The 14,752-nt window shown below is 41.8% G+C and overlaps 1 protein-coding gene across 1 annotated transcript; it reads right to left on the bottom strand.

Annotated features, from left to right (window-relative positions):
* Nucleotides 1–1,055: 1,055 nt before the first annotated feature.
* Nucleotides 1,056–11,742, bottom strand: LOC115389151 (synaptotagmin-4). Its single transcript, XM_030092597.1, has 5 exons — nt 11,686–11,742; nt 8,045–9,042; nt 3,210–3,378; nt 2,107–2,273; nt 1,056–1,229 (listed from the first exon to the last, which is right to left on the bottom strand). Exons 1-5 carry the CDS (start codon nt 11,705–11,707, stop codon nt 1,080–1,082), a joined length of 1,506 nt encoding a protein of 501 aa, XP_029948457.1. The 5' UTR covers nt 11,708–11,742; the 3' UTR covers nt 1,056–1,079.
* Between the last annotated feature and the right edge of the window lie 3,010 nt (nt 11,743–14,752).

Raw genomic sequence — 14,752 nt, 5'->3', positions numbered from 1 at the left:
CTATGATATTTATTTAATAAACAACACACTTTTACCCTTTAATAGAAAAAAACACCACTTTTGCTTTGCAAAATACATTTATTGGTATTTTTAATTTCACTGAAATTTCTCTCTTTTTCAAAGAAAAACATTCATACACAGCTGAGACAATAACAACACAACAACCCCACAAAACATGACGTTAGTAAGGAAACAAGTTAGCCTAAAGCATCTGTAGGGCTGCTGCCTTTTCACGGTCACCTGTGTCACCACAGACCAAGCCTCAGTGGGACGTAGCAGTGGGTGTTAGTGCGTCTTGGAGGGACAGTAGTGTTACCTGGCAAGGCTGCTGCGTGTTCACAGCAATCCATGTAGTGAAGGAAACAAAATGCAGCATGCTTATCTGCAAATGCACAATTCTTATATTCAACGGTTCAGCTCCAGTGTTAAATACTAACTGAAAAACGTTTTAATCATGGTGTTTCGCTGCATCAGTAGGAGATTTTCAAGGAATGAATTCAACATAAAGCTGCAGCGACGGTGAGTCACAAAGCTCCTCCATGTTTATCAGAACTTCCAGAAGCTGAACGGAAGACAAAGCTTTTTTTTTCTCCTTTATTTCTTTCTTTCTTTCAGCCGTTCTGACAGGCTCACGCTGAACGAGAGATATGAGTATGGAAATACATTTGGAGTTTACTGACAACAGCTTAACACCACAAGCAGAATGGTAACACTATGACTTGTAGCATCGTTACAACAAAAGTACATCAGCACAAGTTCCACAGAGAACATCCAGGAGGAGGAATTACAGACGACGGTTCAGGAAGTCACAGTGGAAATAATGGCAGAGGCAGATTAAATCCGGACGGTGGTGTTTCTTTCTGTACACACAGAGCATCTTAACATCAGCCTGAAGGTGGCTCCGCCTCAAACAGCAGTTTTCTGATGCTAAATGACAAAAAACAGAGCTAAAAGACAGAACTAATAAAAAAAATACTTGAAAATGCACCTCAGTTGCAAGTTATTCCAACTTAACTCCGCTACACTCCCGAGGCGGCAGCAGTTGGAGCGGCCCAGCTCACCTGTCCGTCACTCAGACCCTACTGTGCGTCGGACTGGATGAAGTGCCAGCGGGCGGTTTCTATTTGGCCCCGACTGCACATTTCCTTCCAGTGGCCCTGTCCCGCCTCCGAAGCCTCGCCGCCGATCAACACTCGACCCAGGATGCTGCTCTTGGTGTAGAGGCGGCCCTGCAGGGACACGAAGAGGACTGGATGAAAATCTGAGACATAAAGGGTTACCTCTCTCTCTCTCTCTGTCTCTCTCTCACTGAGCTGACTGTTGACTTTGGCTATTGTTCTATTTTTCAAAAAACTCCGATTAACTATTGGGGAATCTTCATTACTTCTTTGCAGTCCTTCTGAAATCTGCACGAAAGTGTAAACTTTTGAAATGTAGAGCATCTTCCCCCCGCAGTGATAACTGCATCATACTATTAAGAAAGACTTTTTTTTAAAAGGGAGACAAGTAACTAATAAAGTAACTCCACTTCTTTGAAAGAAGTAACAAGTGACCTCTAGTGATTTGCAGAAGGGAGCAAATCTCCTGATGGATTTTATGTTACACAAAAAAACATGGAAAGATCCATTGTGTCTGTTTTAATCAGGCTACTTTCAGCCTGCTCAAATGAACAAACACAAAAACTTTGAGTGGATGAAGGTGCAGAAATGTACTTGAGTTATTTATTGAGCGAAATCTTGGGAGTCACTGCTGCTTTCATTAGGATCTTAGGAGCTGATTGAGAGATTACAGACACTTCCTGTTCAAAGTGTGTCTGTTATTGGATCCATTCTTAAATTTAAATTTAACTACATTGCTCACAATCAATTTTTAGTGTTTTTCGTGATGTTTGCTTCAATGTTTAGCGTATGTATTTTCGTGGCTTTTTGGCTATTGAGACAAAACCTGCTACCGATTTTTTCTTGTCATGTTGTGGTTCCCCTCATGCATTATCCTTCATGTCAAATGTCTATCACAATGGTATCTTGGCTTCAGACTGTAACGCAGATGAACATCACCCTTGATGAGGGCAAACCAGGAATAAAGACACTGAAGTTGAGATGCTACCTGCATGACGATGAACTCGAGGGCCAGCGGCAGCTGACTGACGTCACCGGGAGGCAGGTCGAACAGGAACGGAGCGTTCCAGACGGGGTTTGGACCGCCGGCCCCTTTAGTCTCCTTACTGCCAATTACTTTCCCATCCTGAAGCAAGTTGATGACAACATAATGGTCTGTTGGAATAAAAATACCTTTGGTTACCACTCATTTGTAAGTCTCTGGCAGTCTCTATTCAGAGACATTATGGGGTTTTTCCATCCTAACGTGTGCAAATCCATTCCTTTTTACTCTCAGAAAGAAGTAAAACAATGTCTTTCCATGAATTACTTCAAATCAGCTCTGTTGTTGATCTTTATTCAAAGATAAACAGATTAAGCTCTGGGACCAAATAAAGAGTCATGAGGACACAACAGACTGTGCTGGTTGTCATTATATAATTAGATCATATCAGTTTAAGATTTTCCAAAGCAGCAAAGTTGCTAACATTAGACTCTACAAATGTTCATGTAAATGTTTAAGGACAGGAGTACACACACTGCAGTGATCACATGAACAAATCTACATAATCCCGTCTGCGTTCAGCTCTGCTGTCACCGCCGTAAATCTGCCTCATCACTCACAAAGCATAATTTCCTGCGATAAACCATCGCAGCACGCTAATTGGATTTACTGAAATTAAAAACCAGTGTGTCACGATAGCACACTAATCCTGCAACTGCAAAGAGGAAGTAGCTTTCACACAACTCAGTGGCCATTTGACCTTGAAATCTGCGAAAGAGGCATGACAGATCGTTTGCCCCAGACTGTCAGTTTCAGTGGTGAAAACAAACATTAAAGTGCTTGTTGTTGTTTTCCTTTAACTTCCTCCTCCATTCATTAGGACGGAGCTTTAAATCAGATGCAGCGAGACACGATATAGAAGCGAGGGGAAATGACACCGGGCTCATTGGTTCCTAATGCGATTATGTTCAGTCAGAGATCCATCCTGGCTGACCGCGGCTGAGGAACACAGCCCAGTGCACTCGCTTCGTGTGAACAGCGGCGTTTGCATTACTTTGAAAGAGCTTTCCTGCTGTGAGGAAACCTGTTATACTGTTAGGAGTCCTCACCTGGAGTTCCTGGGATCCGCGTCAGCTTGGCCAGATTTTCGGCCTTCCGGACCATCACCTTGACGCGCTGGGCCAGCGTCTGATACTGCAGCAGGACGAACAGCTGGCCCAAAGGCCGCGGCGCACACACCGAGCTCTTTCGGCGGCCCGTTTCCAGAGAACTCACACTCTATTAGGACAGGAAATTAAAAAAAAAACATAAATTGTAAACAAGGCTTAGCAAAAAGTAGCGAAAAAAATAGTTTTACTCAGTCCACAAATGTTCCTCATCCTTTTGTTTTGCTTTATTAATACTAAGAGACTACTACTTCCTCTGGTGGTTTTCTGGAACTGTGCTTTATGAAGAAACCAATTTGTAGCATAAAACACACTCAGGCATCAGTATAATCACCGTATTGAATGGGCATCCAACCTTGTTTCCTAATAGTGATATAAATAAATTCAACCAATAAACTTGATGCAATTAATGGTCACTGCGATCAACTTTAGAATATCGATTTGTGAAACAAGACTGCTAACTGTCATAAAGCCATTAAAACTCTGATCAGAAAGACACCCCAACCTAACGCAGCCACACAAAGCACAAAGTGCTGTGACATGGTTAGTGTCAGATATATTAAGCCTTCATAGTTTTTCACAGTTTTCTTTCTATTTCCTTCCTACATTTAAGCATCAAAATGCAGAAGCAGCTCAGCTTGGCCAAAACAGTTACAATCGCCTTTATATGTATGTAGGTCTTAAGATCTGTATGAGTTTTGATCACCTGTACAAAGAAACCAAAGCAGACATTCTTGCTCGATGTCACTTTCGATATCAGTTGTAACGTCCGCTCTCGTTAGCTTGTGTTGTTTGGGGTCTGGTGAGTCACTTCCTGCTGTCAGCAGGCTGAGCGCTCGCCCGCCAGCGGCTCGCTGATGCCGGGCAGCAGAGTGTGAAGGCAATTTTGTCAAACAAGTGTCTCAGTTTAGTGTCTCGCTTCAAAAGAAATCTTATAACCTGCACCGAGAAACATGCATTACAAGAAGAAAAGAGAAAGAAAATCACTGTTTAAATGAAGCAAATTACTGACAGTAGGTTTTAAACCTCCTAAAACCCACTTTAATCCTCAGGCACAACAGACTTTTTATTTGTTGTTATGATTTCTTTCGCTCTTCCTTTTTTGGAGAACAGACATCAGACGTTCATTACTGCTTGTTCACTGTGTTTGTCTTCATATTTTCAGTTACATAACACGCTGATCCTCTGAGTCATCTCGCCATCCTCAAAGCACGGAAGACTACAACGGAAGAAAGGTAAAAATGATGAGGATGGCGACCGTCTCTCTGGCTCCCAATGTCTTTATTTCTGCAGGAATGAATGACACAACATTCACGCACTGTGGGCAGCAACTTTAAATTCATACTCCTACATGCCAGCATCTCAGTAAACCAATGCCATCTCTCTCCTCAGTCTATCCTAATAAAACAAGACTTGTTGCAATTGTTGCACTTGTATGAGAAACAACAACCACGCAGAGATGGGTCACTGAGCGGCCATCAATTAATCTCCCCATTTTGTTTTTTGTTTTTCAAGATGTAGCCCTCAAAGACATCTACCATGATTGTGTTTATTGTTCGATCTGATAATAATGTTCACAACCACTGCTTCTTCCTTTGCTTCGCTGCTTGGTTAAACTACACCGGTGAGCTAATTGTTCACCAGCTGTGTTCATCTTTTCCACTAATTTACCATAAAATTGAATAGAGATTGGATTTTCAGCTGAGAAGCCCTTTGTTTTAAAGATCAGCTAAAAAAAGACTGGTTTATTTTAACACATTTCTTTTTTAAATAAGAAGCTTGTAAGTATTTAATTTTTTTCCAGGAAGCTATCGCTGATAACTGGAGTGACAGGCCAGACGATTTGGATCAGATGCATATCAGCATATTCCATCAACACCTCATGTTCTCGGCAGCGCTGCTCCACGACGTCAAAATGAGCTCCTCGCAACTTCTCGATTTGGATTGCTCAAGAACATTCTATAATTTAACGATTAAGATACCCACTTACAAATAAAGCCTGTGTGGCTTTTTGAGTTTTTTGGGTTTTTTTTTTTTTTTTTCAGTTTTCAGCTACATAAGGCATTTGAGCGTTCTAAACTGTTTTACATTTTTGTCAGTGAGATAAGACTTCCTTTAAAAGATTGTTATTCATCCAATGAAAGTGAAAAAGCCGCATTAGTGTTGGCATATTGGTGATGTGTTAACTGTTATTTTCTTTCAGTTTGCTGATTGTAATTGTTTTGGTCCATTTGTTACATCCTTTCACCAAAAAAGTTCAAATATTTCACTTCTTAATGAACGATATCAAACAGTCTGCAGCCTTTCTCTTAAAGAACAATCACTTGCTCTATAAGATACATCTGCAGTGTACCTGGAAGGGAAAGAATGTCACTGCTGGCTTCCCCCAGCATGAACGCAGCACTTCTCGGTGTGACTAACGGTGTAATGTCACTGATACACGGGGCCCACGTCCCGTCACGAGCCCCTTATTAATGGCTTGTGGCAGCGTCACAGCGGAGCCGCAGAGGGCACGGCGTGGGCACGCTGCCAATTTGCTGTTCGCTGCTTGTTTGCTCTGCAGTTGCCAACAACAACAACGTCACCGTGACTAACAGGAGCGGAAAACTGGCTAATGGGAGAGCAGATCAAACGCTACATTCTTTCATGGATAAAACATCGTGTGTGGTATTTAAAGGTCTGCCGACGCACTTTTCTCACGTGTTAAATCAACTGAAAACAAAGATTCTTTAAGAGGTAGAGTACAGTTTGGGAAATCAAGAAACACACAGTCAGAGGATGAACAGCTGTAATCCCAACCACTCCCAGGTTATATGAGGTCCCACCTTCACAGATCTGCAGCGAAAGTCCTTGAGAGGCCCACGTCCAAAATTCCACTTGTTGTAACTTTTTGCTCCATAAGTTTTTTTAAAATATCTGAGTTTGAACACATTTTTTTAAAAGTTGACATGTGTCCAATGGTTGTGCTGTTTTTGCAACACTGGTAAAATGTCAATGCCAATAAAATACTACCTAATATTGACTGATGAGAGACCGTGACTTAATGTGTGATAGCTGCTTCTTAGCCTTCATGTTTTCTTTTCTTTTTTTTTTTTGTTCTTGGCATCAATTCAATCTATAAAACACCACAATGCAAATCTAAAGCAAAAAGTATTAAAAAATGCTTTAATGTGAGAGAGATAATCTTTTTGATTCATTGTTTCAGCACATGCTTGTCTCTGAGCGTTTTCTCGGCTCCTTGTTGAGTCATCCAATCTTCTGCTGAGTTATTTTAATGACAGAGGATTAAATGCGTCTCCCCCTCACAGTGATTACGGTCGCTTCATCAGCAGACCGGCCACTGCACATGAAATAATTGCATTTAAAAATCCATGTTGAGCTGTGCTGCCAGCTCTCATCCATTAAGAAAGAAACTGACTGGACGAACTTTAAGACTGCAGCTATAGTTTCATTTGGAATTTTACACAAAATGGAATCCATAAGCAGCAATATGTATTACAGCAATTATGCTAGTTAGAACCTTTCACTTCGGAAGCAGAAAACTCAATCTCAATCTATACTAAAAGAATTCTTTCAGCTGCTCCTCTCAGGGGTCATTGCAGCTGATCAGCAGCCACCTTCACTGTTCTACCAACCGTCCTTCCTGACATCTTTCTCTCCTAAAACAGCTCTATGTCCAACATCCACTGAATTGTTATTCGTCAACCCGAGCTTTAACATAATTTTGTTCTTACCCTTGCCTGTTTTTTGTACCTTGATTCGGACTGATTCAGTGACTCAAGCCCGCCCTCTTGAGCCTGGCCTGTGTCGCTTTTCTACATATGAGCTGATTGGGCTCAATATTAGGTCGTAAATATTTTGCATCTGTAAATGAATGTTTGCATATAATTTTGGAGTTTGTAGGTTGAGATTTGCCAAAAATCTGTACAAAAAAATCAAGTTTGTGAAAAATAAATTTAAAAAAAATTCTGAAAAAACAAAAACATGTTCCTTTGCAAACCTCCTGATATTTTGGGAATTAATGTTCAATTTAATATAACGAGTTTATTGAATGGTGCAATTGTCTCACTATCCAACAGCCTTGATCCGTGTTGAAACTGTACTCCCCCCTGAAGAGTGTTCAGCGGGACGGGAGGACAGAAAGCCATCTGCTCCATGATTGGACAGCTCAATTTGTCACCATCCAATCAAATAAACAGTGCAAAGAAGGACAAAACTACAATTTCAGGGATTTTCAGAGACGGGCTCAGCCTCCTCAGATAAATGTGTGCTATCCATGGTGATTCAAATCCTTTTACATTAAATATTTACCATTTTCTTAAATTATCTGTCAAGTTTCAATGTACAATAAGCAGAAGTTGAAAAATGTTCTTTTCCTGCTGCAGATCAGCTCATTGGTTGACGCTGTTGTCTCACAGCAAGAACATTCTGGGTTTTAATGAACTGATCGACAAAACCTTCACATCTTAATTAAGATGGCGTGTCCTGCTCTGTGTTGACCGTCTCCAGCCCCTGAAAAACCCGCTAACTTGGAAAAGGCGCTACAAATGGTCAACAGATGTATTTTCTTTTGTAATATTCTACACAAACAGTCTGTGTTTGACTTCAGTTATTTTGTTGTTTAAACTTTCAGGAACTGTTCTCTCCTCCATTCTTAGGCCTACTGACTCTCAACAGGCCAGACATGTATATAGTACATCTAAAATTCTCAGTTTATGTTGATCAAACCTAAATTTACTCTACACTTTATTGTGAATGAAGTGTTGCATCGTTGGTACCTTCTTTAGCTTGCTCTTGGTTGGGACGAGCTGCTTGGTGTGGGTGGTGGTGACGTCGGGCTCCCAGTCCATCTGCTCGCAGGGCAGCTCCACCACGCCCATGGCAGCCTCCCTCAGGCCGGAGAAGTCTCTGCTGTAGACAGCCAGCCTCAGGGTGCAAGTGCGCAGCTCTTCCACAGAGCCCACGGGCAGCACGAAGCTCTGACCGTGAAGCTCCGGGCTGAGGCTTCGCCGCCGTGAGGCCGTCTGCTGAGGGGAGGGGCAGAGCGGGGGGAGGCTGGCCCGAACAAACACCCCACTGCGCCTCCGACTGGCCCCAAAAAGTCCCAGGATGTTGACCAGCAGGGTGCCGCCGGCCGAGGAGAAGAGCAGGGAGAAGTGCAGGAGAGGAGCTGGTTTGGAGGGGGTGGAGGTGGAGCTGGAGCCGTACTGCGGCGGACACGGCTCCCCCGGCTGGTCGGCGGCTCTGGCAGCGGTCAGGTTGCTGCTCTCGCTGTAAATGAAGCTCTCGCCACTCACGGTGCTGCGCCGACCCATCGCGCGACGAGACTTGGACACAAAGCTCAACTTAGTCAAGGACGGCAACGAGGCTCTGCCGTGAGTCTGAGATTTACTGGAGGAGCAGGGAACGGCGGGCGTGCTCAAGCGCCTCATTGGAAAACAAGTGGGCCGAGACTGCACCATCTCAACCGACCTGGTGGGGCTGGGGTCAAAGGGCAGAGCGGTGAGGTCGTCCTCCGATGGCGAGGAGCTGCTTTTAGGGGAGGGAAAGTCCAGCACGTCCCCGTCCAGCTCCTCGTACTGCTGCTTGACAGGCTGCGTGCTCGGAGTCGGACTCAATGTCACCGTCACCCTCTCAGCGCGATGAGGAGACAGAAAAACTGCCTCCTTGTCCTCTGATGAAACGCTTTTCCGTCTCCGACAGCAAAGGATGCAGCCGAGGACCAGACAATAGAAGAAGACCGCCAGACCCACGGCCAGCAGGATCTGCAGGTGAACTGAAGAAGAAAGATCCACTCATCACAAACCGAAACCTTCTGAGGGCTCAGCAGAGAGCACGTTTGTGAGCAAACACAGTTGGAGAAGATATGAAGAAAAGCATGGTCACTGCTGACATAAAGCCAAAACAGATTCCTCAATTATCTTTTCAATCAAACCAAATTGTTGACAAAAAAAAATCTTACTCGAAACAATTATCTTGCTTTTGCACTCTATATCCTTACATCTATCTAAAAAAGGAAATGTTCTAATCAGAGTTGCACAACTTGTGTTGCTGCAGGTGTTGATTCGATGCTCGACAGGAGCCGTGCAAATTATTTCTGTTTATATTTGTCATTTAAGCATCTTGGCTATGAGGATTTTCTTTGATTCCCAGATCTTTAAACACCAGACACCATTCATACCAGAGTGACCTTATGTTGAGTTTAAAAAGAGGACGTTTTGGAAAGCCTCCGTACTGACATGAGAATGAAGTTTAGACAAATGACAACACGCTCGAGAAAGTTCTATAATCAATGCAAAAGGTGAATCAGTTCAAATACATAATTATCTCACAAAAAACAAAAAACAATTGACATTCTATAGTGAATTTATAAAACAAAGCAAATACAATGAAAAGAAACCAATGAAAGGAAAAGAAGACATTTCTTAATCCTAACTAAAGTCATTTAATGGTGTCTGACTATATGTTTTATTAACGAATAATGAGTTTCTGGCTAGCCTAGAAGTGAGCACAATTCTGATGAACTTAATTTAGAAACAGTGTGATTTTCCCACAAACAAAACTTTACTGAAACTTAAACATGTTGTTCAGTCAGTTGATCTGAACATTTCAGTTTTACAATTTCTCGAAGTTTCAGTTGAAACTATACGAGGCTCCAATGACGGAAAAGCAAGTCAAAAACGGTCAACTTCCTGAGCTGTTTGAGGAGAGTTTCTGAAATTTGCATTTCTTGAAAGGTAACTTCAAGAGTGTAACGTTTTCAAAACACAATGAATGGTCCATTTCTAAATGTAAATGTTAATGTCAGTAAATTGTCATTATTAGGATCAAAGGAAACACTTTTCATATGTTCATCAGACAGTACATCGATACGGCAAAGAAAGTTCATTCATGGAGCTTTGGCATTCACATCGTTCTGTTCTCTACGTACATGACCTCTTCAAACAACAGGTAAACAAACTGTTCCACCTAAATCTAGCCACTAATTTGTAATCAACCAATAATAAATGTTCACTTTGAGATAAATATTGAATATACCTTAGAAATAAATCAATGGAAAATTCAACATTTTTAATTTGTAAACATCACATTATTATTGAAAATAGATTTTATAAATATATCACATTTGGTAAAACATTGGTTCCAAAATCTATGTCATAAAAAAGTCAACAGAATATTGAAATAGAGATTTGAATTCATTTATGAAAAAGCTGAGTTTCTTGTCTTATAATGAGGGTATATGGGGATGACTCATGCGTCAGACGCATGGCTGTTGTGGCAAAATAAGCATGAAGAGGTGTGAGCTTCTGTTGCCACTGTGTGATCAGCAACAAGCAATGAGGGGGGAAAATCACTGCAAATGTGGAAGGTTTTATGAATGATGATACATATATTTTTTTCTATTTTCCCTTCCACAGCAGCTGGTTGCTCCAGCAAGTCATTGCAACTTACACAGTAAGTCTGCACTACAAGTGGGAAGCCATTCCTGTTTAGCCCAGTACTCCCAAATTCTGAGGAAGGCTTCATCAAGCACCAATATTGCTCAGTTTGAACTCGTTGCACCACTCCCCCTGCAAGCTACATCCCAGAGAGGGACAGAGCTGAATCTTATTTTGTGAAGACCAATAAAGATGAGATCACCATCTCTGCACGTGTCAGTGGTGATCCCTTTCAGGGTGCAGCCTCCTCCTCACACAGCCTCCATTAAAGAGATGAAAGTAAGGAGGGATGGGTGCAGCAGGCCGATGGATAAAATATGGCTCAGTCTGGGATGCTGAGGGGATAATGTTATATTCTACCCAAGTGATGGGCTTTCATATAGTGCCACTTAAGCTGAGAATGCAGAATCTTTACTTCTGCAAAGTCAGTGACAAATATTGCAGCATTAGTGTGCATGAAGCGTCTGCACGACTCCAATCAACCATCCTCCAAACAAATACAGTCCTGTAAAATGACTGCAGTGGTTTGAACAAGAAAACAGCACTTTGGGCACCTGAGAGAGTTACAGCCTCTCCTCACCTCTCATATTGAAAGAAAATGTCTTAATAAAGTGTTTCCACTGCAGATTTGCCACATGCATGAATTCAAAATTCAAAGCTTTAGATCCCCCCCCCCCCCCAACACACACACACACACACACACACATGAAAACAAAAATGAATGAAAAATGGAATCAAGTCACAGTTTAATTGGAAAGCAAAGTAAAAAGCAACTTTTAGAGTGCCGTACAGATTATTCAAATATAACATACAAATATTACCAGAAACAATACATAAGTCAAAGAAACAGTATCTGTGGGGTTTTCCGATTTAAATCAATAATAATCACGCACGAGTTTGCAGAGGTTACAAACGAACGGAAGTCAAAAAAACAAAACAAAAGGAAATTATCAAAAACATAATTTGAATAAACAACTTACCTCCCAGGAGGTACTGCGACATGTTTCCGCACAGTTTTTCAGCCAGGTGTGTGTGTTCGAGTGTGTGTGCTGTCAGAGTGCGGCCAGATGAAAGCGCGCTCCGGCTAGATGCGCGTCCATGTGCTCCAGTCCGGGCTCGCTGCGCTGAGCCCACCCTCCCAGCCTGCCGCTCGCCTCTCTCCACAGCTATCACAATTTATTCTTTACTCCCAACACCGTCGAGGAGTCACACACAATAGATCAGTCAGTCAGCGTCAAACACACCGCCGGATTTCACCGCAGTGCGCAATTCTCCGTTCAAACCTTCAGGAGACTGAGGCAAATTCAAGAAATCAAGTGTTATTCACGTTTTTCAGGACCTGTTCTAAACGCGTATTTCATCTATATTGGAAAAATCTCTGAAAAGCCTTTGGCGTGCGTGTGGCGCCTGGGTTTGAATCACTGACTGCATGTAAAAGATTTGATTTGAAGGTTTTAATTTCTGCAGGAACAGAATCCTGTGTCGAAATAAGCAAGTGTCTGCTTTCTACGCAGACAAACTTTGATAGAGAGAGAGAGAAAGAGAGAGAGAGAGAGAGAGAGAGAGAGAGAGAGAGAGAGAGAGAGACCATGCCACGTTCATCAATCAATGAACGTGGCAATGGTCAAAAAAATGTTTTAACAATGATGTAATATAAATAGATAAATAAATAAATATCAACAATTAATCAAATCATATTTGTTTCAGCATAATCCTGGACTATTAGTTTCAAAAATATAATTTCAGAAGTATGTGTTGCTGTGGCATTTCTAAACGTAATAATACCTTAATGGGCCTAATTATTATAATAACCTCCCTGAGGGATGGATTGAGCTTGTTTTCTGCTTTTGAATCTTTTTTGAAGACATACTTTCTTAAGTGTTCCCTTCTGCAGATCACCTACACTACATGTTTTCTATTTTAAATGTTTTCATTTTTAACTGTAAAAACATTATTATTATTATTATTATTATTATTATTATATTATTATTATTATTATTATTATTATTATTATTATTATTATTATTATTATTATTATTATTATTGTAAATGACATATAGGAAACATGGTGGTGTTGCAGTGTTTGGGTTTTGGACCATGTTTTTGCGCTTGGCTTGCATATTCTCCATTTGCTTGCATCAGTTTGGTTTCTCTCCACAATCTAAAAACTTGTGTTTGAAATTATCTAGTATTCTGGAACGTGTGAGAATTTTTTTTTTTTTTTTTTTTTTTTTGATGCATGAAAATATGATTGTGTTTGAAGCAAGGAGGAAAAGAAAAAAACATTTGGCACAAATGGGTGAAGCACGCTGTCACTTTATTATAGAACAAAATCACAAAATGAAAAAAAGTTGTGACCGCAGAGATTTGTAAGGAAAACATCTCAAAATTAGTCACTATAAAAACACTAAAATCCAATTTGAATAATATTTTTTCAAAGCAAACATGCAAATTGACAAATTTTCTGTTATTACAAAGTGACAAATGAAACAAACATGGAAAAAAACAACTTGTGCTAAATATTTCCAAGATGGAAATGCTTTAAAAACAACATTGTTTGCAACAAGAACCAGACTGCACTCTGTTTTGAGTTTGCTGTACTCTGGAGGTTTTGAGTGTTGTCTTGCCTCATGTCAGTGTTCAGGCAAAGTTTGAAATACAATCCATGTTCTCCATCCATCCTTCCATCCATCCAAACATCCATCTTCGACCACTTATCCAGCAGGGGCAAAATTCTAAGCAGGGATACTCAGACTTCACCATCACCAGACGACTCTTCCAGCCCTTCCAAAAGAATTCTGAGGCGTTCCTGGACCAGCTGAGAGACATAGTCCCTCTAGCATGTCCCAGACCTAAACCAGGGATCTCCTCCTGGTGGGAAATGACTAGAACACCTCCCTAATGAGGCATTGAGGAGCCTGGCTTCTCATGATGTTCAGGAGTACCAACTGTACTCCAAGCTCCTCTCTGGTGATTGAGATCCTCACCCTATCCCAAAGGGCAAAGCTTGCATCCTGGATCTTGTCCTTTCAGTCATGGCCATAGGTGAAGGTAGGAACATAGATTGATCGATAAATCAAGAACTTCCCCTTTAGGCCCAGCTTCTTCTTCGGCATGGTGAACAGAACTCCTACTCTGATTATACAGAGCAAAATGCCCCATAGTCCATAATTATGAAGTACACCCCACAAGATACTGTTCAACACTGTTGAACACCTTATCTATTTTCAAAAAACATCTGGACTGGTTGGGTGAACTCTCATATACCTTTGAGCACCTGATGAAGAGGACAGAGCTGGTCCAGTGTCCACGACTAGGATGTAAACCGCATTGTTCCCCTTCAATCTGAGGTTCTACTATCGATCATCCTCTCAAGTTCCCTGGAATAGACTTTCCCTGGGAGTCTGAGGAGTGTTGGAGCACACCCTCCGGTCCCCCTTTTTAAAAAGGCGAAGCATCTCCCCAGCCTGCAAATCCAGAGGTATCGTCCCCGACTGTTATCGATATTGATGAGATGTGTCAGCCAATACAGTCCCTGCACATTCAGAAAAGTATCCGGTCTTCCTGGAGTCCCTGCGAGGAGTGCTGGACAGTGATCCGACTTTTCACTCCATCATTCTACTGGGAGACTTTAACATCCATGTGTGCAGCAAAAGTGAGATCTGGAAGGGGGTGATCAAGCTGAACAGCCTTCCCCACTTGAACCTGAACGGTGTTCTGTTACTGGCCTTTTGTGCCAGCAACAGCTTGTCCATAGCGAACACTATTTTTTGAGCACACAGATGTCCATAAGTGCACGTGGTATTACAATTTCATTGTAATGTAGTAGTATTCGGTCACCTTTGGTCAGAGAGTCATTGGTTGTGTTTGTTGTTGTGTCATCTGAACTCTGGTCATGTGTTTGGACACTTGGGTGAAGAGAGGAGCAGAGCTGTTGACCAATCACCACCTGGGTCTCATCTGGTAGAGGCTCTACCGTAGAGCCCTGCATCAGCAAAGGTTTCATCTCCTACCTCCAGGAGAGCTTTTCCCAGACCCTGGGGGAGG

This window comes from Salarias fasciatus, chromosome 1 (genome assembly GCF_902148845.1).
Source record: "Salarias fasciatus chromosome 1, fSalaFa1.1, whole genome shotgun sequence".
Lineage (NCBI taxonomy): Eukaryota > Metazoa > Chordata > Actinopteri > Blenniiformes > Blenniidae > Salarias > Salarias fasciatus.
The sequence above is the reverse complement of the archived record's forward strand: the minus strand, read 5'-3'. Positions and strand labels throughout refer to the sequence as shown.

Bases quoted from the DNA above. Each gene is read 5' to 3' on its own strand.
- LOC115389151 (XM_030092597.1), bottom strand. From the start codon at position 11,707: ATGTCGCAGTACCTCCTGGGAG. The intron at 3,379-8,044 runs GTACCAACGATG...CTGTCCTAATAG, and splicing joins CCAAGAGCAAGCTAAAGAAG to AGTGTGAGTTCTCTGGAAAC. The intron at 2,274-3,209 runs GTGAGGACTCCT...TTATTCCAACAG, and splicing joins GCGGATCCCAGGAACTCCAG to ACCATTATGTTGTCATCAAC.